Genomic DNA, 27,826 nt, shown 5'->3' with positions numbered 1-27,826 from the left:
CTTACCTTCTCTTTCTTTCAGTCACCATTTTGGATTCTCAGTATTCCTTCGGAAGAGATGGCAAGGGGACTAATGAAACGGACAGTATGTGCAAAGTAAGAGGTGAAAAATCTTATAAATGATAATGCAGGCTGTGGAAAATCGTTCTGCTATGCTGTGGCAAATGTTAATTTTGTATGGAGTCTTAAAATAAACAGTCTGTGATTGCCTCTTGAATTAAGGAGGTGTTACTGGAGCCTATAGGACCGATTACGTAGCACACCTGTCCTCTTTACTTAGCGTACAGTCAACACATCGTCTTGAAACGGTGTTCTGCGCTGCAAAGCCGGTAGTGTCACTGGCGTTTTAGTCAATTTGGATGATGTTTAGTTAGTGACTTGTTCTAAAATTTGTATGGAATTAAAAGATAAAAACAGTAATACGTAAAAACTGTAAATTGAGTTTGGAAGAGGAAGGTAGTGATTCCTTGTGTCACCCTCCTAGTGCTGTTATCTGAGCCCAGGCCACTGTAGCAGAAGTCCTTCTAGAAAGTTCAAGAGCACAGAAATATGCTGGAGAGTGATTGTTCCAGATGCTTTTGGTCCTTTGTAGAGGTGTCTGAGGACTGTGCTTTCCAGTGAGGCTTGAGATACTTCAGAGGTATGGTTCAGGACAAGAAGCAGCATAGCTGTGGTATGGCTTTCTGACCATACTAAATTTGGAGTGTCTGTGCTGTCCTGTTCAGGGTTAGTTTGGGCACCTCTGCCGAGCATTTCATGGTCCCCGTTGAGTGCTTTTTGTGTCAGATACTCAGTTTTAGCTGCAGTGACTTGGGCTGGCTGTCCACTCTTACCTAAAGAAACCCCTTGTATACAAAATTGTCCTTATGACGGTATGTTTCCAATGGGAATAAACTGTACTGCACTGCAAAAAGCAGCTGTAAGCAACTAAGGAAGTAAAACATGACAAAACAGCTTGCAGATGTTCCATATGCCATGCTCTTTCAACTAATCTATGCTTGTTTTATGTAGAAAGCGTAACTGGCCAATGTTTTTTTCCTGGTCTGCTACTGGTTGTGGGGAGATATGTTAGTTTTAGTGTAAGATTGCCGGAGCATCTTCATTGCACTGCTAATGAATATTAAAAGCTCCGAAGCATACATTTATCTAAATAAAATTTCCCCCCAAAATTGTATTTTTTTTCCAATATATGTGTGTAAGTATAAAAGTAAAAAGTGGGACTAAAGGTGATGTAAGAACTTCTCCAACAGTTGAATAAAATTTGAAGATGAATATTTGGTTCTCTCTAGTACGTCCTACGCTGTTACCATTTTCGTTGCTCCATCTATAAATGTAGTTTAAATTCTCTATATTTCATCATCAAATGCTTTAGGAAAAGAATTAAACACTGCAAAATATGTGTGTGTTTCAGGGTAAATGCAGGTTAAAAAGTGTAGCCTTGAATAACTTATTCAGGAAAGGAATACTTGAACAAAACAGCTTACCACTGAGCCTTGGTATCTGCTATCGTCACTTAGTAAAATGTGGTTCTCTGTTACTTTTGTTTGAGTGAGCTAAACCTTTGAACATTTGGAAGATTTTCCTTCAGGAGTCATCTTTGAAAAGGTACTACATGACACTGCTAATCCTTAAAGACTGTGTTTATGGTGTGTTGCAAATGTCTAACAATACATGCAGTAACACTAGGATTCCTGCACTAAAAGGGTTTTTTTCTTTGATACAGAAAGGCCACTCTGTTGGGATGTTGGAATGCTGGGGAAAAGGTCTATGACGTGGTGTTGGTCCTTCAGTACAGTAGCATCAGTCCTCTCATCTTCCAAAGCAATGCTTTTCTTAAAGCTGGCAATATAGAAACAGACAGGAAAAAAAAAAGTGTTAAGAAGACAGCATAGTGTTTAAACATCTGAGACTGGCATACATCTTAACCACATCTTAAAATGGGACAGAACCTCTGGTGATGTCATTGTATGTAGGATGTTACAGTTTCATGATTTGTTTTGCTCCAGGGTAGCGTAACACTTTGAAAGTCTGTTCTTGACCTTTCTCAGCCTTTGCTTACCCCATCAAATTGGAAGGTACAAATGAATTTTGTCTCGTTTGCTAGTATCACTGTGTGCCAGGAAAAGGTCTGGTGATATCCAAGGGTCCTAAGACTGAAATTTACCTGTCTCTGTATGGTACCAAACAAAAAGCATCATTGAAATACCAGTTTAGGATTAAAAATAAGTGTATCCCTTTTAGTAACAAAATTTAAGCATGTGCTAAGAGTTAAATAACATGCTTCAGTACTCCATGAAGCAAAGCCTAAATGCATTGGCCAAGAGGATTAAAAGGCGGAAGTATCCGTAAGGAATTTCCTCCTCCCATATGGCTGCACTCTAAAAAACTTTGTAATTTCAGGTCTATATTTGAACTGTGGGGTCATGGAAGATCTGCAGAGGAGCTCTATGGATCTTTGAAGAACTATCCAATGGACAAGATGGTATGCCTATAAAAACTCTGGATAATACGGTTCCTTAATCACACTGAGTAGCACTGCAGCTGTACTAATGAAAGTGTCTTTGCCTTTTTTTCAGCTTCCATATCTACAGTCAGACTCTACTTACAAAGTTCATATTCATACATTTAATAAAACACTGACCCAAGCACAGAAAATAAAGAAGATAGATGTAAGTAGATGTTTTAGAAACCTTTGATCAAATTTAATCTAGTCATGTTGTTCTTATTCCATGCTATCAGTGTATTTAAAACAACTTGTAGCTTGTGTCTTATCAGCTCTGTATGATATCTTTGTGCCTGAATTAATGTTCACTCAAATTCATGACTTTTTTTTTTTTCCTGAGCAGACCATGTGAGGCATATACAAAGACAAACAAGTATCACTGGTGATTTCAGCCCAGTGTGCTGGGGAAACTGAAGCTTATTGCCCCAAACTAAAGATTCAAATGGCTAGAGTTAGGTGTTAGATATTTATAAAATCTGTTACTTGATCTCCATATTAGGCATTTATTGTTGCAGAAGGTGGAAGAAGTGACTTCAGTTTCAAGCTGTGGATTGTGTGCTGATGTCCTGTTCTGTCTACGCTCTTGTCTGCACTTGTGCTCTCCTTCTAACTGTATCAATATTTAAATTAGGAAATTTTTCTAAATTACTTTTAATTTTTACTCTTCCACATTCTATTTTAGCAGCTATTTATCCTATTTACTTCATTTACAGAGACTGGAATTGTCTGTATTAATAATAGCTACTCTTTCCCATTTGTTTGGTTTTCGTGTACATGAAATAATTCTGAGTATGTAAGTTGATGTAGCTACACATCACATAAATTTTAAATCCTCATGTTCATTATCAGTGTTGTTTTTATAACTTGAAAATTGCTTAATTAATATGCACAGTCCATTTCATCTAAGGTTGGGTTCTGTTCAGTTAATAAAAAATGTTACGGTTCCTGATTTCTAATCCTTAATTATTTGAGCTATCTTTTTTAACAAGAAAGGCATTTCAGAAATCCAGACAAAATTGAGAATGTACTCTTAGTACTAATCTACAATTTCTTACAAGTGGAGATGTGATGTTTGTGTTTTGTTTTTTCTTATTTTTTTATGGGATGTGTATTTCAAAAATTTGACCCTGTTTTTTTTGACTCTGTTTTTCTGTATTGTATAGGCCCTTGAATTTCTGCCATTCAAAGGAAAAGTGAATTTAAAGAATCCAGAACACATCTTCTGGATTTTGGAAGATTATGGAATGGACCCTAATAACGTTCCAGAAGAGCCCTTTCATCTGTATTTTGGTAGATGGGTGCGTGAGTATGCTTGCTTCAATTCTTATGAGCTTGTATTCTCAGGAAAGTGTTCTTCAATTTGAATGTAAAAAATTGTATTGAGTTTTAATGGAAGCAGACAGTATCATCATGGCTGAATCTGTCACTGCATAATACACTGATGCGAGTCTTGGAACGTCTGTATTGTGACCAGGAAAGAACAGGTTATTTGAGCAATTTAGAGATGGAAGAAAGTGAAGCTGTATCTGGGAACACACCTCATCTAGCCCTGCACTAAGGGAGCTCCACACAGCAGTGAGATTGCACAGCTCTGGTGGTGTGTTACATGAATGCAGGCCCAGATGGAGCTGAAAGCACCAGCAGCTGGTTTTGAACAGGACGGCAGATTCACAGGAACTGTGGATGGCTTGCAGCCCCGCTGAGTTGCATCAGCCCCACTGGAGCATTGGGTAAGTGCTTCAAGTGGTCCTGTCAGGCACCTCCACAGAAAGGCACAGACAAATCCCTGGGGCTTTGCACATCAGCTGGTCCAACCCACAGGTGGATTCTTGCCCGAAGAGATGCTGACATTACAGTAGGAACCACATTCAAAAACAAGCTTGTCATCTGAGCTCTTTACTACAAACTTGCTTGCCTGTTGGGCGTATGCCCTCCAAACCTGCTGTGTTATTAGGATATCCTGAGGAAATACGATGTGGTCTTTCATTTCTTGTGAGGAAAAAGTGGCTCTCCAAAGGACATCTTCAGGAATGACACCAGCCACTGATGAGAATACGTGCTTGCGATGTCCTAGGTCAAGGGCAGCTGTAAGGAGGGAGAAGCGCTGCTGAGATTCTACAGATATGGTCAGGGACTATATGCAGAGAAGTTTGAGATCCAGCTGAGCGGTTAGCACCTGTGAATATTCTCCATGCCTGTGATTAATGGAAAGCACCCTGGGTTGTGGCAATACTGCAAAACATTGCAGCTGTTGTCCCATCTGTGCTGGATTCCTGAAGTGTTTAAAAATGAGTAAACCAACCTGAAAAAAAATAGGCCAGTGTATTTTGTTTATCCAGTAAGACTGATGTTGACTGGAGCTGGGGAATAGTGTTGGAAGAGCTTTTGAACGTGTTTTCTTCCAAACTGCTTTGGTCCTCTTCAACATATTTTGGAAGTCTGATGTAAAAATGTTAGCATTTGGTCTTTGTTTTTTCAGTAAATTCTGATCTATGAACACTATCGTACATTTAAATTCTGAGCGTGTCAGAAAAGCCAGTGAGGATGGAAATTCTGTGAGACCTTGAGCGTGTGTGTGTATGTGCACACGTGTGTTAACGTACTCCTCATTGTTTTGAAATTCATTTAACTCTGAATTTCCAGGAGTTGTTTTTCTGTTACCTAGAATAATAGCAAAGTTGCTCTAATTGTTATTTTTTTCAGAACAATTTTCCTTCTAAATTGCTTGTATATTTTTGACGTCTGTTTTGAAGAAATTATCTAGGTGTTGAACCAAAGTATCTGTTGCTTGGAAAGAAGTCTGTCATATTTTCAGATGACAGAAAGCAAAGCGATGTGTTATGAAATGAAGATTTCCTGTCTGTTGGATGTTGTCACTGAAGCATGTCTGTTAGTCCGTCTGCTTATATCTTGTATGTAAGACCTGACAGTGATTTTAAATGTTTCGACAGATTGCAGATGGCCAAAGAGAACTTATCGAGTCCTACAGTGTAAAAAAGAGACACTTTATTGGAAATACTAGCATGGATGCCTGCCTGTCTTTCATTATGGCAAACCATGGGAGAGTAAAACCCGATGATGTTGTATATGATCCGTTTGTTGGGACAGGTATATATATATTTTTTTTTTTCCTACTGGTGGGGAAAACAGGGAGATGGTGTTACTGCTCGCACCATGCTTTTACCTGGCACAGCGGCTTCTAATGCTCGACTGACATTTGAGATGATAAAATGGTGATTATAAAATTAAGGTTTTGTTAACTCGAGAGGGATTTTGGGGGAAGGAGACTAATTTCAGAAGATGTAAACATTTTTTTTTTACACTTCTGACAAGTCTGTCTTCACTGTATTATATTATATAACATGGCTTAAACAGCAGTTCATGTGTGTCATGGACTGCTTAAGATCCAAAGTGACTAAGAACTGAAATTTGGCTAGAGTACTCCTTGCAGCCGCTTTCCAAATGTTACAAGGAGCAGCATTTGTGGAGGTGGCTGTTTAGAGGAGTGCTGAGGGTGCTTCTGGGCATATAACGCAACGTAGCAATAGTTAGGTCATAGCATTCCATAGTTCCTTGTACCATCAGGTCTTGTCTTCAGGATAATGCTGTTCACACCATGCGTTTGCTCCCCGCTGAACTTTTCTGAGTTGATCCAGGAGGGGGAGCTTTTATTCCACGTATTACTGTGTGTGGCATAGGAGTGCTTGTTGCCCAAGGGAAACTCGGCTGTTTTGTAGGTGAAGTAGAAGATCTGTCGTGTCAGGTTGTGCCATTTAATCATACAGGAGTATATTGTGTTAACCTATCTACAGTAGTTTCTTCAAAAGCATAACAAAGTCTGTGTTTCTGATCTGGATTTTGCTAAACTCTGATCAAGAAGGCCACATGAGACACATACAGTTAAAAATACTTACGTTAATGGGAGGATGAAGGGAATTTACTGCAGAAATCACTGCAGAGAAGTTAGGGAGAGAGAAGACAACACTACAGGGTCACTAGCAGGACAAATTCTTATTAGCGTGTGGCTTGTCTGTACCATAGATAACAGACCAGGGATAGAATATTTTCAGAAACGCAAGACTTCAGTGAACTGTATGTTTTTGTCTGAAATTTTTGTTCATGTATGACCTGATTTTTTGCATCCATAATAACGTCTTACGAAATTTCCTTCTCCTCCTTGTGCTTACGTTCCTTGCAGATGGGTAGTACTCTTTGAAGGGTTAAGGAAGTTCCTCTAGTTCTTCTCTTAAGTTCTTTGTTTCATTTCAGTGTCTATGGTTTGTGTCTTTTAACAAAAATCTGCTAAAGTTAAATCACAAAAAAATCTCTGAGAGCATTAATTCTCTTGGGAGTGAAAATCAAAGAAAAAAAAAAGGAAAGGTAAAGTTAGAGGAAGAGAAATCACATGAGTGGCGAAGCTGTAGAAATGCAAGAAAAATGTTGTGTTTCTGTTCAAAAGTGTAACATATACAAAATTCTCCCCAAATTGCCTAATGATTTGAATTGCAATTTTTGTGGTTTTATTTACTAGACATCTGTAATATACAGGCTTGAGATTCAAGGTACACAGGGACACTGGAAGTGTTGGGTGGCACACCATTTGTCTGTAAAGTGTATTTATGACTAAAAAACTAAACAGTGGCTTTTACACCTACTTTTGGTGAATAAAACCTAGGAATTTCAATAGTATCTTGAGGTCTTTTAGAGGATTTTCAAGATTGTCAGTGCAACAGTGCCCTGCCACTGGAATTTTGGGAAGTAGCTCAGAGTCGAGAATGATACAGTGGGTTTGAGCTGATGGGTTTGGAAAGAACTTATATTCAGGATTTGAGGAGTACTTTGAAGAAACTGCAGTTCAGATTTCTTTATTCGTGCAACTTTAATACCTGGCGTGGTTTCTTCCTGTTTTTTAAGCTGGAAAGGTAACCAGATTAAAATGATCTTGCAAAATGGTGCTTACTTGTTGGAAACAAACTGTTTTTGCTGGGTGAGCCAAATCATAAGTCTTCCACATTAGTTTAAGAGTGGACAATTGGAATTTGTCCTTGGAATGAAAAGTGCTTTTGACCAGGCTGGTTTAGGAGACTTGATTCCCCTGTTTTGTAAAGCACAACTGGAATGGCCAGGATTGTTTTGAGTTGTAAAATGTAACTTCGGTAAACTGTTTAGATATTCTTCTCTCAGTGTTGGGCAGAAGGAAGCCTGGAGGTTTCTGGAAGAATAAATCAAGTCTTTTACCTGAGTACTTTGTACTTCCTCCTAGACAATCTGTCCTGGTTTATCTCAGTAAGCTTATTGTTTGTACCTTTAGAAGATGTTTGTCCCTACTTTCACTTTGCCATTTTGTGACGCTACATAATTGCAAATGACGGGAATCTTTTCTTTGACATCCTGGAGGACAGTGGTATGACCAGACCCTCATCTGTGCTGAAGAGATGGGGGAAATAGTGTATGATAGAAAGACATGAAATTCTGTGCTGTCATCATTCTGCTACTAGTCATCAGAGGACACAGTGATTCTTTGATTAACCCTTTGTATACACCTGTTTGATATAGCAGGTCAAAGGGCTGGCCATATTAGAGTATTTAAGTATTCATGCACCTTCTGTGTGAGCGTAATTAAACTAGTATCAGCTGAGATTTATTAAACGCTGTAAGTTCATGTTTTCCTAACTTTTTTTTTTTTTCCCTGTGATTAAAAACATTCTTAGATGGGCAAAGTACTTTCTTCTTACTTTTTTTATAGGACTGGGTGGTATGCCATACTTGGGGTCAGGGCTAGCTAAATTTGTCTTGACCCTCTGGAGGTACTGCCCATCTGTTCTGAGGGATTGCAGCCGAGAAGGGAAATGGGTGACTCCTCTGGGGTGAGTAACCTTGCTTTTCCCTGATCCATTTCACAAGAAAAAGCAGGGGAGTTGGTTTTGGTTTCTTTTTTTTTTTTTCTTCCTCGCCTTCAGTTTTGGTAGAGTTCATTAAAATATGACATAGGATTTTTCTAGTGCCCTGAGGTGGGATCTTTAGCCTGTGCATGCAGTGCGTGTTAGGGATTTGTTGGTACTGAGTGGGTGACGTGGGGCACTGCAGCCACCTGAGATGCTCCTCTCCACGCTGCTGGTGAATAGGAGAACTGATGTCACCCACACAGCCAGCTTGCGTGTTGTTCCCTGTGCTGGTCAACTCTTTGTCCTGCAGCAATCATCCCCTTTATTTTAGTAGGACTGCATCCATAAGCAGTTGACATCTGTAGTGTCGGGTTCACAGCCTTGTTCTTATTCATTGTTCTGCTTTAAACCATTCTGATCGCTACATACCTCCTTACTGACAGCACAGCTCTTTGGTAATTTTCTGCTGTCCGTCATTTTTTTCATTTGGAAGCTGTTAGAGAATATCATTTGCTGCTTTCTGTGGGCTATTTAACCATTGCCCAGTTTCAAAGGGAAATCACATATGGTTTTTTGGTAGTTTGTGGGGTTTTTTAATTAGGAAAGCAGATCATGATAGTAGTGGTTAAAAAAATTAGTTGTAATGGATGAGTACTGCAATAAATGTGGTAACAAAATAGGTGGCATACAGGAAAAAAACGCACCCATGTGTGGCTTTCACACTGCAAAACCATTACAGAAACTTTTTTGACATTGCTGTTTACATTGGAGATATTTACATCTACAGAGGCCTTGACTATTGCTTCTTACTCAGGGAATGGCCACATTATACAACAAGTGGTTTTAGACGCAGTTAAGGAGACTGAGAACAGGCAGAGTAGCATTGCCTTTCGTTTGGGAATGATTTTTCAAATTGTTTGCCAACAATGTGGAATTCTGCTGCTTGCAAAGTAGAACTAGAAGTTTTGGTTCATGTAATGATTAAAGGATCTTACTGCCTTGAAATACAGAAAAACGTAAACAAACTCCTAAGAACGGTTTCCAGAGATGGAGAGTGACATAGGGCATAGCAGGATAAGGAAGATAAAGTGTAGCAGACAAGGCACTTGATGTTATTATCTCTGATTGTAGTTGTGTAGTGATTCTAACTGGTTGGTAGTTTTTTCTTTTTTTTTTTTTCCTTGGGTCTAGTGTGCTACTGGTGTAAACTCCTGAAGTGCCTGAGCAAAAAATCCTAACGCAGATAGCATTTGCGACAGCACTTTATACTTTTCCCCTTTTCTCCTGTTACAGGTGGCCTTCTGATCTCCTCAGCACACTTCGGAGCATATGTGTGTGGTGCTGACATAGATTACAACACAATCCATGGATTAGGTATGTTAGATATTTCTAGGCCACTGAAATCTTAATCTCTGGAATTTAGGAATACTGATGGTAGCGGATGATAGTGGATTTTAAAGCAACGTTATTCTTCACAGGATTTATTTGGTCATGCATATTTTTATTGACCAATTTACATGTATCCTAGCTAAGCTGTTCTCTCTTAAGCAGGAAGTGTTTAATAAAAGGAATAAAGAAAATGAAAACAAACTTCTGAATAATGATTACAACAGCTGTGTGCTTTCTTAGCCTGTGGTGTAGGAAGCTTCTCGTAACCTAACCCAGGAAGTCTCATCCCATCCTTACTTCTCTGAAAAACTGCAGTGCAGATTGTATCTGACTTACTGGACAGAATTTTGACTGGTCGATAGTGGAAACATCTTACAAACCAATGTTTTTATAAATGTGTTCTGTGACACTCTATGCTGTTGGTGCAGCAGAACGTTTCTCATCTGTTTTCATTATTCCTTGCTACTTCTGAAGATTATTGCAAGTACTTGTGACAGTAGAATAAAGTGGGAGATAAACTCTGGTTTTGGACATTTAATTATTTTCCTTTAAAATAAATGATAGAGTATATGAAAGCTTTTCCTATAAAATAATTTGTTGTCGAATATGTTTTTTTTCCGTTCCATGCCCCACCGCCCCAGGCAAGGCAAGCAGAAAGAACCAGAAATGGAGAGGGCCAGATGAAAATATCAGAGCTAATCTCCGACAGTATGGGTTAGAGAAATATTACCTTGATGCACTAGTTGCTGATTCTTCAAGGCCAATATGGCGAAAAGGAATGCTCTTTGATGCAATCGTTACAGATCGTAAGTTTGTTAATGCTTTTTGTTGCCTAATAATAATAAGGATTATTGCCTACGTCTGTGCCTCAGTACATTGATTTAATGTCTTGATGAGTGCTCAGATCTGCAGTTTCCATATTTCAAAAGATGGCTCTTGAGAGCAACGCGTTTGACGTCTCTGCGTTTATTTTAAGGATAGTTATAAATGTGTAACAAGGCTGGCAAGAATACTTCTTCCGTGGAGAGAATATTATGTTCACCAGTACCAATCAATATGGCTGAAAGTCATCCTTTGAAGAAGTCTCATTCAATAAAGGCATAACTTTATTGATGCACAGAGACTTCTTACCAGAATGGTCCATGCTGCTGTTAGGACTTAATTTGCGACACACTGGAGTCTGCCACGCAGCTCCAATGGACTTCTGAAGACTTATGTTCATAAGTGCTTATTGGAATGCTTTCAAAGAGAAGTTTTAATGCATTTCTGATACACGTAACTGCTCAAAGCACTAGCGGTTTGAAAGGGTCCTCTGCTTTTTTAGAAACCTGTATACTTAACACCGTTTGTCGTGCATGAGAAGGGAGTAGAGGCTAAGGGAATAAGAGACCTCGATACAGCAATTTCTGATCTCTAGGGCTGGCTGTTATGATGACTCATTCATATTAATTAGAAATAGGGAGTGTGACTTCTCTTTGTGGGTTGCCTGCTAGTTTTTATTTGGCCTGTTGGCAGTAAGACAATGTAGAATGTTAATGTGACTTAGAACTGAGTTTGCAAATTATGTCACAACTTCTGCATTTACAAAATGGTGATACTGGTGCTTCCATGATGCTGAAACAAGTCTCACAAAAACAAATGTGTTGAACATGAAATAAGTATGTTCTGCTATGAGAAATGTGCAAAAATGTATAAGAAAAAGCCATCTCTGGCTCTTCTTACCTCTCTGTGTGAGAATTACCATTTGTGTAATGCTGTGTTAGCAAGAAATTTTGATATATACAATTTCATTTTGAAAAAAGTTAGCTAAGTCCTATAGGGAAGATGTCTGTGTCTGTCAAATAAAAGAGGATGGGATTATTTGTCACATATTGGAAATATGAGAAATATCTTTTAATGAACAAAACAGAAAAGCATTGTCCTTTGTAACGTATCAAACGTCTAGGCTGCTAGAAGCCCCTTACAGCTGAAGGGCTTTCTTTGAAACAGTTTTAAAGTAACCTGTTAGAGCAAGAAACTTTTAATAGATCTTGAAGAAATTACCCTTACCGACTTTTACTTTGTAAAAGCTTTTTTTTTTTTTAGCTTTGTATAAGCCACAGTAGTGCACTGTTGTATATGTGTAATATAATTGTGTGTTATTTGGACGAAGGGCGAGGTTCTCATCCCTGCATTATGTGTTTGCTTTCCGTAGCACCATATGGTATCAGAGAAGCTACTCGCAGAATGGGTTCACAAAAGGAAACAGTTAAATCAGCTGAAAGAAGGTAAGTAAGCTGTCTTGTCTGTTGTGGAATGTAAATGTCTTAATGGAAACCCAGTTACAGTTTTAGAGTCTTTATTATTTCCTGGTTGGCTGTCAGCAGTTAAAAAAATAATAGTAATAATAATTAAAGAAGAAAAAACCTTTTTGTTTGGTTTGCAAAACTAGCATGTCATGTCCTGAAATGCTCTTGGTTTTATTCTCTCTGCTTATCATTTGCATGTGTTCGGATTTCAAATCCTATTTCTTTTCTCTGTGAGCCACCATTACCTTGTGTTTCCTATTCTCAGTTCTCAATCCTTGCAAGCTGCAAAATCAGTCTAAAATGGAGTACCTCTATTTTACCTTAACCTTCTGTCTTGGATTTCCACGGCTCCTTTCTCTTCAGAAATAATACATGGCTTCTCCACTGCCTGGCCTTCCTTGTCGTCTGCCTTTTGCTCTAAATTGCCCTTAAGAAAGATGTTGTGCAAAATGCTTGTGATTCTTTGACTTCCACAAGTACTTAAAGACAATAGTCTAAAGAACCAATAGGAGAATTTGGGAAGTCATATTCCTCATAGTAAAAGTTGTACTCATGGATTGTCCTAAGTAATTTTGCGAGTCTCAGATAGTGCTGTTGTCGTTTGGATGTTTTGGTTGGGGTTTTTTAAATGAAGAATGCAGGTTTTGTGTGTGCTTTTATGTTCATGCTGGAAAATTTCTTGTTTAGCACAGAAAACCACGTCTTTGTTTCGTCCAGTTATCATCTAAGTGACATCTTTTTTGACCTATTGAAGTTTGCGGCAGAATATCTGGTGATGGGAGGAAGATTAGTTTACTGGCTGCCGATATACAGACCTGAGTATGTATTCTTGATTTCTGGTATGTAGTATGTCAGAACAGATGCTGCATTCTCACTGTGCTTTGTTGTGGAGCAGAGTCCATAGTACTAGCACTTAAGAGTAATGCTCAGACTTCATATTTTAAAACTTCATGTGAGGGAAAGCAGATTTTGAAATGAGGTTTTTGGGTAGAGATAACTCCTGACTATTACCAAAAAAGAAAAAAGCCTTCACATGTCCTTGCAAATACATATTCAATGGGTTGAGGTTTAAGCTCTAGAAAACGAGACTGTCAAGGTGCCAATAGATTTCTAAGATAGTAGTAATAAGGCTTTTATTAATATGCGTTTCTACTAGAGTAGTTGATAGAGGTGCATGACAGGGTCCTGTAAGAGAACATTCTTGGCTCTCTTGGGGGTTTGGCACCACTAATTTAGCTTTCTTCTGAGGAATCAAAAGTAAAGTGACGAAGAGATGGCAGTGAGAGGCAGGAAGCGTAGGGGAGTAGCCCTGTTAAGGATGAGAGAGGCCAGCAGAGATGCAGGATGATGTCTGCTCAGTAGTGCAGCCTGGGGTTAGAACTAGGTTTAAAAGGAAAGACATCTGTTTACGTACCTTACTTCAGCATCTGTAGATAAGGTTTTGAGGGGGGTGGTTTTTTGGGTTGTGTGTGGGGTTTTTTTGTTTTTTTTTTTTTTCTTCTTCTTCCCCAAAACTGTTTCTTAGTAAAGTGGGGAGTTGATGTACAGTAGCTGTATCTAAGTGTCTTCCAGATGTAGATGTGCTCTGAAGGTAGCTTCTACAATGTCATATGTTTCTATGTGCAGTCAAACTATACTGATATATAAAGTGGTTGTTGTCCCTGTTTTCACCATGGAAATGGCTTGTGACAGTCCTACATTTAATTATCAAATCCTGTTTTGAAAACTTGGATTTCAAAAGGAGCTATTTTTGTTACATGCTTCCATAATAGAAGAGCGCCCTTATTAGCTTGCTTTTTTTTCATGATAGAAGTGGTATCTTAGGCTATTTTTCTTGTAAGACTATTCACACACAAAACAATGAATGCCATTAACAGTATTTTAGCTAATTGTTCAAAATGTCTGTTTATACATGCTTAACCCTGACAGACAGTGTGTGGTTGTGAATTCTTAGATTTCCATTTCAATAAACTCTATTTGGAATTACTGAGTTTATTCTATTTGTCAAGATACTAGGGCTTTTTGTTTGCTCATTGGACAATGGTAAAAGCAGTATTAGATAACTGTGAACTGCACATTCAGGTTCTACTTTAGTTGCTGATTTGGGGAGGTCAACTCTCTCAAGCTCTAGTTGGGTTGCCTCTTAAAAAATGAATTTGTACGTACTGCTATGAATTGGCTTTATCCAATGAAGATTGAAATACTGAAGTCACTATGTTGGCAAGTCACTTTATTTTCAGCTATAAGGATGAACACAGGAACAAACATTAAAGCAAGTATGTGGGAGGAAGATAAAACACTGTCTACTAATATGTTGTGCTATCGAATAACCCCTGGCAACACCTGCCATCAGGTTCACGTGTTTTTTGACATCTTTGTGTATTTCCATATAAACAAAACTGAATTAAAATGGATGTCTGTTAAAACCACTGCTACTATATTTCTTATTTGACAATGTTCTGAGTTTTACCTGAAAGAATGTAGAAATATATGTATTGATGCTAACAGACAAGACTTTTTAACAAAGTGATAATGATCTCTTGCTCTGCAAGATAGCATCTCACTCCTAAGTTTACTCTTTCAATCTGACATTGAAATCGTTGTTGAGTCTGAATTCTTTTAATTCCTTTGCAGTCAGGCTTTTATATGGTTATAAAGAAACTTTTAAGATGTTGTGGCAGAGTGCCTACCTTTGTAAGAGAGAGAGGCCGTTTGGTGGTACTAGCTGCATCAAAAGTCTTGTGTAATAGAAAAGAAAAAGATAATTAATTTGATTCTCCTTTGTCAAAAGCATGTTCTGACTTCACCTAGCAGAAGAGGTGACTTGATTTCACACGAGAAGTGCCTGAAATGTTGTTTTGCGATCTGGAAGTTTTGGAACAGTGCAAAGAGGCAGTACAGTTTGGTTTTTTTCCTATGTTTAGCCTGGAGAAGAGGAGGCTGAGGGGAGACCTGATTGCAGCCTACAAATACTTGAGAAGGGATGGTGGGGAGGTGGGGGAAGGGCTCTTTACATTAGTGTTGGGTGATAGAACAAGAGGAAATGGGTATAAGCTTAGTCAGGTGAGATTCAGGTTGGATGTTAGGAAGTATTTCTTCTCTGAAAGGGTTGTCAGCCACTGGAATAGGCTGCCCAGGGAGGTGGTTGAGTCCCCATCCCTGGATGTGTTTACGAATAGGGTGGATGATCTACTTAGCGATATGGTTTAGTGGGGATTAGGGACAGTTGGACTCGATGATCTCTAAGGTCTTTTCCAACCTAGAAATCTATGAAATTAAATCTATGAAATGAAATCTATTTACAAGGCTGTATTTGGTATTGTCTTACTTGTTTATCAGCTCACTTGTGTCTTTAAGAAATGTCAAGATTTCCATCAGCACCCAGATGGATCTTGTTTTGAGTTGTGTTGGATTTGACTTCTCTTTCTCCCAGAACGATACATTTGCTTTGCAAAGTGCTTTCAGGAAATCCACTTCTTTACAGGAAAAATACGAAGCTCCTCCTTTGTGTCTTTTCAGTTCAAGTGATAGGTGCAAAAGTTTTTTAGTTCTGCTCTGTAATGTTTGGCTTCTGTTCATCCACAAGCATTTTGTAATCATGGTCACTGACAGTGACGTGTACCATGTCCTGGATGATGTTGTAGTAACTATTACAGGAAAGTTTTACACAAACTAAGACTAAATAGCTGATCTATATTTCAGCGTATAGGAAGGATGTCTGATCCCATATTTATCTTATTAGCTAGGTCAGTACTTCTTGCTCCTCTAGTCCCATGCAAAGCTCTTAAATCCTTAAATTCCTCTTTCAGCATTTGGAGAAACAGAAGGATTGAAAGCAATCTAGAGAAAGCTGTTTCTATAGAAGATAGTGTGCTTATGGGATGGGAACATTTAAAATACCGTAACTGTGTTCTCCTGTAGACAGGATTTAGTTGCAAGCCAGTGTTGCTACCGTCTGATGTTAAAAAGATAATGGATTTTTTTCCTTCCCTTTAGAAAAGTAATTACAATATGATACATTTATAACACCAAATTCTGAACTCCAGGAATGTCACTGTCTTCTAAGAGCTGGTTTAATATGGTTTGGCATTGACGTGTAATGGTCTCCTTTTAGGGAGCCAGAATTAAGTCTCTTGTTCCTGCGACTTTATATATGTTGACTGTGGAATACATTTTTAAAATCACAGCTGCTGATTGGATAAGTTATTACTCCCAATTGACTGAGATATTTTCTACTTGATATGATAGTGGCAGGCCTGTGTGCATACGTTACTATCATGTAAATTCATGTCAAAAATGTGTGTTTAAGTCACTTCATTGTGAGGTTTTAATTTATTCTACATGTTTTATGTCCCAAGATGATTGGAATATGTGATATAAAAACTCTGGAGCGTCAATACCTGAATTTCTTTAATCAGATTAAAACGCATAGCAACTTCATAGCGTAAGCCATTTTGTGAAGAATCTGTTTGAATTTTGTTTCAGATGTAACTGTTCCAGTTCGTGAGCTTGCAGCTCTTTGAATGTTTATTTCTTCCAGATACACAGAAGAGATCATTCCCTGCCACCCGTGCCTGAAACTTATTAGCAACTGTGAGCAGATGCTTTCTAGCCACACATCGAGGCGCCTGATAACCATGGAAAAAGTGAAAGAATACAAGGTAGGCTTGAATTCTTGATTGTATTATGTAAAAGAGTAGCTATTGCATTAATGAGAAGTTTGTGCTATTCAGCATTTGATCCTTATTTCTATTGTACTTGAGTTTTTTTATGATGAGAGAGCTTTTGTAAAATTGCCACACATTTCTTTAAAGTAAATTGAATGATGATTTAAGGGACCATTCTGGTTTCAGTCTTTTCCTTGGTATTTGGTAAACTTTTCATCCTGGATGAGCTGCTTGATAGTGTGAAAGAGATCTTTGAACTTAGAGTTACTTGTGAAAGTTGCATATGCTTTTCTTGGAAAACTGAACTCTGAATCCCATCCGCAGTGATGCCCAAGTGTTCCCATTGATTCCAAAGTGTAATTTGGTGCCCAGGTAAATATTAAATGCTTTGGTGGGTCTGACAGTACAGGTAAACCATATTCAATACTAACTAATGTTACTTAATTTTTAGAGTGGTACTTTTTTAGCTTTTAGAAATAATATGTAGCTGTGGCGTAAGTACAGTGAAGCATGTTGTGGGGTTTTTTTTTGGTTTGGGACATGCTAAGTGCCTCTCCTGAGGCATTGAAACCAGGGAGTACTACATTCACGTCTCCTTTCTGTTTTTACTGCTTCTCTGACCTAATACTGTTAAGAGATGCTAAACAAAGGTGAAGCAAATTCTTAATGAAAACACACACAAATGGTGGGCAAGTGTTTTTAGAACATTCCTTATGAGTTGGAAGAGCTGTTTTAAATGACGGGAGTTAGTCAGACTGCTGTGTCTGCATGGTGCTTGCACTAATAGCATAGCAGAATTTCAGTACTGTGTTCATGATGCTAATGATGACTGAGATTCTCAAGCAACACCTAAATTTTTTAGAACACTGTATGTGGAGTCCAGAGCCAGAGCTGCTAACTTCATCTGTAGTGAACGAAGAGGGTAAATTATCAAAGTTTTTGACATTTACATCTCAGGGTGTTCATGGAGGTTTTCTGCAGGAGTTTTATTATTGCTGGTGCTGTCGGATAACATGTTCTAATTTAAAAAATGTATCCACCCTTATGTGAATAGAGTTCCATCATTTGTTATTCTTGTTTTGTGCATCACCTGTTCTTCATGTCTTGACAGGTACATGTCTGGAAATGCTTAGCTCTGAGCACCTGAGTCTAGTTGGCAGGCTTATTGCTTAGATAAAACTGTGCAGATGTTTACACTCAGGACTCCAGATGTCTTTTAGATAACTTAAAAATACCAGAACCCATGTACTGTTTCTGATGATGCAAAATCTGTCCAATCAACAAGATACATACTGACTCCTTAGCTAGTACCTGCTTGGTTTAGGTTTTGTTTGGTGATCAACTACCTAAGATTTCCCCACCTGGAAACATGTCCCTTACCCGGAACATGTTTTTTCCTGTGTTATACTGGATACTTCTGACTTACCAGATATGATAATAAAATTCAGTCGTTGGAGCTGTGGCCATTTTCCTTTTCCCAAATGGAAGAGTGAATTTTTATGAATATACAACCGTTTATGTTTCCAGACAGTTCCTGTCTGCTTTACTAAACTTGTTTGTAACAGGCACTCACAAATGCCTTTTAATTCAGCTTAATGTAGTACTCAAAAGTGGTTAAAGAAGTTTTACAGATCATGTAGTGTCATTATGCAGTCCTTCAGTTTCTCCAGTGTTTGGCACCAGTAATGAGCTGATGATTTCACAGCAAATTTGATTTCGTTATTAACACTCTAAACTCTCAACTGGAGATGAATTCAATCAGTTACGTGAAATCCGTGTTGCAGTTTGGTTGTGCTTGGAATATAACAGAGACCAAAATGAATGTGAAAAATGAGTATATCCAGTTGAAGTATTGATCTACCATAATTAATCATAAGCATGAGGAGCGTGAATGTCGGATTAAAAACATCCGAAAGGTGATATATAACTCACTGTCTTGAAAGCATCTAGTCTGTTCTATTTAAGTTCACGATGAAATTGTGCCAACTGGAAAAGATTTCTTACTGAACACAGTGTTGATATGAATAGACTTTTCCAGCATGTGCACAATATGAGCAGAAGAGTTGGGTTTTTTTTAACATTTAAGGCTTTTTTTGGACAGTCGTGGTGGTCATTAGTAACTCCCCTCCTCCCTAGTCTTAAATTATAGTGATAACAATAAAGGCAGTTGTTGTAGAGGGTAGCCAGCTAGTCGTTTCTAGTCTTCTAAAAGTCTAGAGGCAGAAGAATTGGAGAAGTGAAGAACAGGAGTGTGGAATGGGAGAGGAACAAATGGGCAGGACTGTCTGTGAGTCTACCCTCATTGAACTAGGAAAGGAGGGTTTTTTTGAAGTGGTAAAAACACAAGTCCAGCTCTCTAGAGACTGTAGACATTCATATTTAAGAACTGAAGTACAGTGGTAGTGGAAAAATGAGAAGCTGTTGGCCAAGTAGATTCATGTTGTAACGTCTGTCAGCTGTGATCTTATAGGAGTCCAGTTCTGCTTAAGGTCAGACGAGGTTTGAACCAATTCTTCCAGCCCAAATCAAATGAAAATGTACCTTCCATTGTACTGGTTTATTTTTTCAGAAGCCTTTAAAAATAGAGTTATGTAAGATGAAAAGGTCTCAATCCTTGCCACCTATATCTGAATTGTGATCATTATTTTTTTACGTAAATGTCAAATAACTGGTAAGTGGTTAATCAACAGGAAAACTGGAGTATAAAAACTTACAGCATTATTACCACAAGGGTTCTTGGGAATCTATATCTGGTGGTCAACCAACTATATTCAGAAGGGATGGACTTACTAACAGTGTTTAACTGTAGGGTTGTTTGGTGTTCTCCTTCTTTACAACAATATGTCTAGCTTTCTGTTTTCTGAGGCTTGTTGATTTCCCCATGCTGAATTATTTCAGCTATTGCTGAATTACTTGTTTCATTCCTCTGCTGGCTGTCTTACAGAAATATATGGTATCTATTTGGCTGGTAAATGCTACCTAGTTCTGAAGTTTCTAATCAGGACTTCTTAAAAAAGATATGAAAGGAGAGATCTGTAATGGACAAGGGCTAAGAGAGACACGTAGAAATTATGTAGCAAGATGAAACAGAAAACTTGACTGGGCAAACTCAGAGCATAGGACTGCCCCTGAAAGGACTGTGGAACATCGGGCATACAAATCTGCCACCCTGAATTGGTCCAGCATTTCCATGTCGCACAGACACTCCAGAGTTGTTACTGATGTAGAATTTTTCCTACTGAATCTAACAGTGTCTGTTCCTGGATATGACCCTGTTGTCCCTGATTTGGAAACTGCTCAGTGTTGTTTATAGCTGTATAACATCAGTACAAGTGGTTTCTATAGCTACTGTCCAGCACCAGATGCAGAGCAGTAGGAAGCTGTGATAAGGCTAGGAAGATTATTTTTTTTTTTTTAAACAATAACTGAATGTGGATAATTACCCTGAGGCGGAACTGAGGCATGCTAGATTCATAAAAACCTTTAGAATTTCACTTAGAATTTGCCAAGATTTAAAGAAAATCAAGGATTTCTTGTTAATCTTTAAGCTTCCTCCTCTTTCTTCCTCTTCTTTCATTATTTCTTGGAGATCTGTAACACCTTTTTTAGTGTTGTCTTTAGAACAAGTAAGCGTTGAGCTGAAAACTCAAATTATCTAAAAGCAATTTGGTAGCATGCACTTTAACAAGAGCTTTGTAGGTTTTCAGTTGTCACAAAAGTCATTGTAAAACATTTCAGAGTAAAAGTTTTATGTGATAACTGTTGTTTGCAATTAGTCTGCTGTTTTGAGAGCTTAAATTATTCCAAGTGAGAACCAAGGATGATGATAAAGAATGACCAGGGATTAACGAGCATCTTCAGTTCTGACTTTTACAAATAAAGGAAGAAGTCTTTGTCTTCTTGGTAGTGCTGGCAGATTGGGGAAAGAGCTGACTTCGTGCCAAGTAGGCTGATCGTTGCTTATCAGTCTTGGAAAAATATTTCTTGGGAAGTCTCACTGTTTTGTATTGAATAACCAATTAGAAACTTTATGCCTTGAAAACTGTGTACAGTTATTTCCAAGGAAATAAATTAAAAAAGCTCCTCACTCGTAGGTGCAGCTGTGTATCACAAGCAGTGCTCCGTACTCCTCTTCCACTGCGTCATGTTAAGAGGAGGTATCTCCTTTAAAACACTGTGGTTCACTCCATTCCCTGAATTTAAACATTTTTTTTGAAAAAAAAAAAAACCCTAAAGAGAAAGGAAAACACCTCCATATTAACTGCACTGAGCAGCTAATGCACTTGAGAAAAGAGTTGACATTGCCACTGACACCCTCTATAAGAGATCTCTTATTGCAGAACTTTCCTGCCAGATATTTAGAGCGCTTACTCTACTGATTTATGCTACTCAAGACAGAGCTCAGCTGAGGGCGTTTGACTGGCTTCCCTACTGAAAGGAGCTGGTGCCTGATGCCCAGGCAAATTCTAGTGCAAATGGTCACAACAACTTTTTTCACGAAGATGATTTTTGACAAGTTCTTATCTCTGTAGAGTTAAATGCAGCCTATCCCTAGTGTTCAGATTGTGCCCTTCGGGTCCCTGTGTAGATATAAAATGCCCTAAGTTAGAATTTCTGAAATCCAAGACTTCCGTTTACTTTGCTCAGTTATCATGTTGCCCATAAAACTGTTTTGACTAGTAAATGCCAACAGTGAGTGGCATCTCCAGGTAGTTCAGGGTTTCTTATTTTCTTTTCCCTTTTTTAAGAAATCTGTTAGGTTTCTTTAAAGCAATTACTGTCTTTATTGGGCAGCCATGTCTGTACAGGGTAGAGGCAGGGAATGGAACCTCTTGAGTTGGAATTATTGTGATGTGGGCCAGGAGCTTGCTTTGTAAGCTCTCCCAAGAAGTCCATGCGTGACTACGGATCGCCTCTCATCCAGTGAGCAATGATATGCATAGTTTCGTAGTTTCATAGATTTCTAGGTTGGAAAAGACCTTAGAGATCATCGAGTCCAACCATCCCTAATCCCCATTAAACCATATCCCTAAGCAGTTCATCCACCCTATTCTTAAACACATCCAGGGATGGGGACTCAACCACCTCCCTGGGCAGCCTATTCCAGTGGCTGACAACCCTTTCAGAGAAGAAATACTTCCTAACATCCAACCTGAATCTCCCCTGACTAAGCTTATACCCATTTCCTCTTGTTCTATCACCCAACACTAATGTAAAGAGCCCTTCCCCTACCTTCCCACCATCTTTTCTCAAGTATTTGTAGGCTGTAATCAGGTTTCCCCTCAGCCTCCTCTTCTCCAGGCTAAACAGCCCCAACTCCCTCAGCCGCTCCTCATAAGTTTTATTTTCCAGCCCCTTGACCAGTTTAGACGCCCTTCTTTGGACTCGCTCCAGGAGCTCAATATCTCTCTTAAAGCGAGGGGCCCAAAACTGGACACAATATTCCAGGTGCGGCCTCACCAGTGCCAAGTACAGGGGCAGGATCACTTCCCTGCTCCTGCTGGTCACACTATTCTTGATACACGCCAGTATCCCATTGGCCTTTTTGGCCACCTGGGCACACTGCTGGCTCATATCAAGCCGGTAGTCAACCAAGACACCCAGGTCCTTCTCCGCCAGGCAGCTCTCCGGCCACTCTTCCCCGAGCCTATAGCGATGCTTGGGGTTTTTATACCCCAAGTGAAGGACTCTGCACTTGGCCTTATTAAAGCTCATGCCATTGGCCTCAGCCCAACGATCCAGTCTGTTCAAATCCCTCTGAAGGGCCTCCCTACCCTCGAGCAGATCGACACAGCCTCCCAGCTTGGTGTCATCCGCAAATTTACTGAGGGTACATTCAATCCCCTCATCCAGGTCATTGATAAAGATGTTAAACAGAACTGGACCCAGCACTGAGCCCTGGGGAACCCCACTGGTGACCGGCCTCCAGCCAGATTTAGCCCCATTTACCACCACTCTTTGGGCCCGGCCATCCAGCCAGTTTTTAACCCAAAGGAGGGTGTGCCTATCCAGGCCAGCAGTTATCAGTTTCTCCACCAGAACACTATGAGAAACTGTATCAAAGGCTTTACTGAGGTCCAGGAAAACTACATCCACAGCCCTTCCCTCGTCAACCAGGCAGGTCACCCTGTCATAGAAGGTGATCAGGTTTGATTGGCAAGACCTGCCTTTCATAAACCCATGTTGACTGGGCCTGATCACCCGGTTAACCTGTATGTGCTCATTAATAGCACTCAAGATAACCTGTTCCATGACTTTGCCCGTCACCAAGGTCAAGCTGACAGGCCAGTAGTTCCCCGGATCCTCCTTCCGCCCTTTTTTGTAAATGGGGGTAACATCCGCCAGCCTCCAGTCCAGCGGAACTTCCCCAGTGAGCCAAGACTGCCCAAAGATAATGGACAGGGGTTTGGCAATGACATCTGCCAGCTCTCTCAGGACTCTCGGGTGGATACCATCAGGCCCCATAGACTTGTGGGCATCCAGCCGAAGGAGCAGATCCTTGACCCGTTCCTCTTGGATCACAGGAGCTTCAATTTGCTCTCCCTCCCCACGCTCAGACACCGAAGGCCAGCTCACCTGGGAACTACTGACCTTATTATTAAAGACTGAGGCAAAGAAGGCATTAAGGACCTCAGCCTTGTCCTCATCCCTAGTGACTAATGTACCCCCTGAGTCCAGTAGGGGCTGGAGGTGATCTTTAGCCCTCCTTTTGTTATTAATATATTTATAGAAAGACTTTTTGTTGTCCCTTACGGAGCTGGCTAGTCTAAGTTCCAATTGGGCTTTTGCCCCCCTGATTATCTCCCTACATGTCCTAACTTCCTCCCTGTATTGATTCCTGGATGCCTGCCCATTCTTCCAAGACTTATAGACATCCCTTTTTCTTTTGAGATGTTCCCAAATCTCCTTTGTCATCCAAGCTGGTTTTCTACCCCGGCGGCTCGACTTCCGGCACACAGGGACAGCTCGCTCCTGTGCCTCCAGAATTTCCTTTTTGAATAGTAACCATCCCTCCTGCGCCCCCTTACCCTTGAGAGCTGTCTCTCATTGGACTTTGTTAACCAGACTTCTAAACTGCCCAAAGTCAGCTCTCCCAAAGTCCAGCTTGGCCATTATAGTGTTCCCCCTCCTAACTTCCCCTAGAATTGAGAATTCTATTATCTCGTGGTCACTATGCCCCAGGCGTCCTCCAACCTTCACATCTCCCACAAGACCTTCTCTGTTCACAAACAGCAGGTCTAAGGGAGCACCTTCTCTAGTCGGTTCACTGACCAGTTGTGATACGAAGTTGTCCTCCACACTCTGCAGGAACCGCCTAGACTGTTTCCTGACTGCCATGTTATACTTCCAACAGACATCAGGCAGGTTAAAGTCACCCATAAGGACAAGGGCTAGTTCGCACGAGACTTCCCCCAGTTGTTTAAAGAATAGCTCATCAGTTTCACTGTCCTGATAGGGTGGCCTGTAGCAGATTCCCATTACAATATCCGCCTTCATAGGCCCCCCTTTGATTTTCACCCACAGACATTCTACCAAGTCATCCCCAACATTTAACTCTAAACAGTTTAGCCCTTCCCTTACATACAGGGCAACCCCACCACCCCTCCTACCTCTCCTATCCCTCCTGAAGAGCTTGTAGCCATCCATGGTAGCGCTCCAGTTATACAAGTCATCCCACCATGTTTCAGTGATGGCAACTATGTCATAGTTTCCCCGGATAACAAGAGCTTCCAGTTCCTCTTGTTTATTGCCCATACTGCGTGCGTTGGTATAGAAGCACGTAAGTTGGGCTTTCGATCCCACTGCACCCCTAGGGGGGGAAGTTTTATTTCCGGAGCTGTTATTTTTGGGGTTTTCTTTTACCTCTAGGCAACTTGTGTGTAGCTCCTGACTACACATATCACCCCCTACTATCACTGAGGCAGCAGGCCGAAGGCACCTGCCTACACTCCTTTCATCAGACAATGGAGGGCCGTCCTCAGCTGTTAATCCTCTAAGTCTGACAATACCCCCCACCCCCTTCACATCTAGTTTAAAGCCCTGTTGATGATCCCAGCTAGTTCTGTAGCGAGCAGCCTTTTCCCCCATGGAGACAAACCCGCCCATCCCTAGATAGAAGATCTGGCATTAAGGTCAGCCCGTGGTTAAAGAAGCCTAGGTTGTTTTCCATAGCTTTTGATGAAGCCTGGATTTACAAAATGGATTCTGCTGTGGAGTGATGCACCAAACCTGTTTCTGTTTGATGAGTGGAGAAGCTCCTTTTACAGCTGTGGTTAACTCGAAGTTTGCTCTTTTACATATCATCATATCCTCTCTTTGCCCTAAGCAGCTTGAGGGTACAGGGGGTTAGTTCCTTTCTTCCTTCCTCCCTTCACCCTGAATCAGCATTTTGTTACTTAAGGAATCAAGATGAATAGCGTACAGATGTGTGACCTCTTAGAGGTTGTAGGGATTAATTGTTATGTTAAAATACTGTTGACCCATATGTCATTGTGTTTCCCAGTCAAGTAACCCATCAATTTCTCAAAACAAGCAAATTATGTAGGATTATCATTAAAACACATCCCAAACGTATTAAAATGTATGATATGTTTAGGTCAAAGAAGGACTACTGACCTTCAAATTTAGGGGAAGAATAAGTGCTCTTTTTCCTCAGAGTGGTCCTGTATAAGAGACCTGGAGAAGTGGGTACAGGGTGGCTGTGAGAGGAGCATGTCTCAAATCCTCCTTGTTTCCTGTCTGCCAATAGTATTTTTATTTTTTTTTTACTCATGGACATGTTAAAAGCCTGTTGATTATCAGCCTGAGAATGGTCTTAGAGATGGCAGCCTCTCTCAGGTGACCAGAAGACTAATAGCTAGAACTGCGTCTGCAGCATCTTTGCTGAGGTCATTTTCTCCTGCAATTTTGCAATATTGCAGTATTTAAACAGAAGTAATTTCTTTCTGCTGTTGGGGTACATGCTTTACATATTTGATATCCATATGGCAATTAACATTTAGCCAGTTAATTCAAGCCAGTGGCATGCTGCTGATACCTGCTAGGATAGCAGACGAGAACTACTTTATGGGAATATCTCATTGTGTCCAGAAGAGGGCACTTGCACATGCATGCAAACATCTTGCTGTGCTGAAAAACCTTTTCTTTCACTCCTTTAGAACGTGTGTGAGGATATCCAAAGCAAGATGAAATGTTGATCTTGCTAGGTGAAAGCCTGGACAGGCTACAAAATAGCTGAAGAGGGAGATTGTCCACAAGGATTCAGTTCATCTTTGCGTTGTAATACTTCTGTAGTATGAAAATACTGACTTAAATCTACTTCCATGTTCCTACTACTTATGCTATAGCATTCCACAGTAACCTTATTTTCAAATATGAACAAATAACTCTGAACTTTAAACTTAAATAATGAACCAATCTGTATGTTGCTGCATTGCTTAAAAAAAAATGATGGCAATGAGCATTAATAAGAAACATTTAGTTCAGTTGTTTTATGTGAGGCTGTTTATCTCAGTTCCATTTGCTATTGAGCATAATAAACTGACATCAACCATAACTGTAAAACTGTTTTTAAAAGTTGCCATCAGTTTTCTTTAGCACTCAGATTAAAGTTTGATGTATTGTTTATTTTACAGTATTGATAACATTAGTTAACAAATATCTTAATTGTATAAAGACACAATACATGTTGAACTAAACCTTTGTATATGTAATGGGCCAATTTTCTAAACTATGTTCTTGGCCGATATCAAATAGGTGTTATGTGTAGGGGTTTACATTGTCAACTTTAACTTTCATAAGTGTGTGAATACTACATAAGAAAAAAATGCCTTGATTGTGCTTCAGTAACTGTAGGAACTCATTTTAGTAATTTATGTTCCTCTTCTGTTTGTATTTGCCTTCTGCAAACCTCTGAATGATTGAATTCTCCAGATGGTATTTTTTCTGGAAACTAACGTTTTTATTTTCCTTTATGAAAGTCTGTGTGGAATAGTACCTGTGCTTTCATTCATTCATTCAAGGCTTGGATTCTGGTGAGCTATTTCCAGTGATGCAGCACTGTTAAAACTTCAAATGTCTGGTACTGACAACTCGCATCATTTTTCTGTACAGAGTAGAATAATGAAAATATGAATGGGTACATTAAAACAAACAAACAAAACACCCAACAAAACCTCCTTGTCTGCTTACAGCTTGTGTTTGATCAATGTGAAATGAGAATCCATTGCATATGGGTTTTCATTTCTGTTAAATGTTAGGACTTTGCAGTAGAACGTATATGTTCTTGTTAATCCTATTGAAAACCTTAGCATTCTATTTTGGGAATTCTTTGATCAATCTAATGACTTAAATATTTGCCATTGAATTGTAGAAAAAAAAAAACCAACTACTTTACTCTTCCTTGTAATTGTCTGGAGAAGTTTGGAGGAAAACCAATGGCAACACATGCTGAACATACTACTGTGAAACCTAATGCTTGCATTTTGATACCATGCAGGATCAAGACCAGAATTCTTACTTGTTGGATGGTCAATATATGCCATACAGGGGACACAATTCATTCCGTGAGAAGTATTTCAGTGGTGTGACAAAGAGGATTGCCAAGGAAGAAAAAGACAATCAGAAGTAAAACATAATATAAACGTTAAAAAATGAGGAAAGAACGAAGATCGTGTTTCTTTGTAAGGACATCTGGATGTGAACATTCATTTGGATGCTTCAGAAAAATAAATACTGCTTTTAATTTTAAAACAAGATGAAACCCACAACACAGGTTGAGAGCAGTTCTTTTTAATTAGCTTTGTTTATAGTGGATTTTATTGTACAAGTTTTTTAAGTCTTATTTAATTTATATTTGTTCTTTCAAGTACTAATGATGATTGACTAAAACCATTATTATTGTTCTTTCACCATTAACGTTTACAAAAAGTAGTAGTGTTATTTGGCTTCTTAAACTGTGAACATCTGGCTGTTTTAGAAGCACGTGGTGGTGATCAAGGATTGCTTATTAAGAACATCATTTTCATTTGTTTTGTTTTTTTGTAAATTGTATACAATAAACCAGGAAAGGTTGTTGTGAGGTTTTTTTAATTGT

General features: G+C 39.4%; 1 protein-coding gene across 1 annotated transcript; it reads left to right on the top strand.

Annotated features, from left to right (window-relative positions):
- Positions 1–45: 45 nt before the first annotated feature.
- On the top strand, positions 46–27,361 carry TRMT11 (tRNA methyltransferase 11). The gene is made up of 11 exons (XM_086632094.1): positions 46–95; positions 2,400–2,481; positions 2,576–2,668; positions 3,666–3,800; positions 5,454–5,610; positions 9,681–9,761; positions 10,418–10,582; positions 11,971–12,043; positions 12,752–12,883; positions 16,605–16,725; positions 27,230–27,361. Exons 1-11 carry the CDS (start codon positions 58–60, stop codon positions 27,359–27,361), a joined length of 1,209 nt encoding a protein of 402 aa, XP_086488220.1. The 5' UTR covers positions 46–57.
- The last annotated feature ends 465 nt before the right edge of the window (positions 27,362–27,826 follow it).

Source organism: Tauraco erythrolophus, chromosome 2 (genome assembly GCF_009769465.1).
Source record: "Tauraco erythrolophus isolate bTauEry1 chromosome 2, bTauEry1.pri, whole genome shotgun sequence".
NCBI classification, from domain to species: Eukaryota; Metazoa; Chordata; class Aves; order Musophagiformes; family Musophagidae; genus Tauraco; species Tauraco erythrolophus.
Note: the sequence above shows the minus strand (reverse complement) of the source record. Positions and strands in the feature narration are given on the sequence as shown.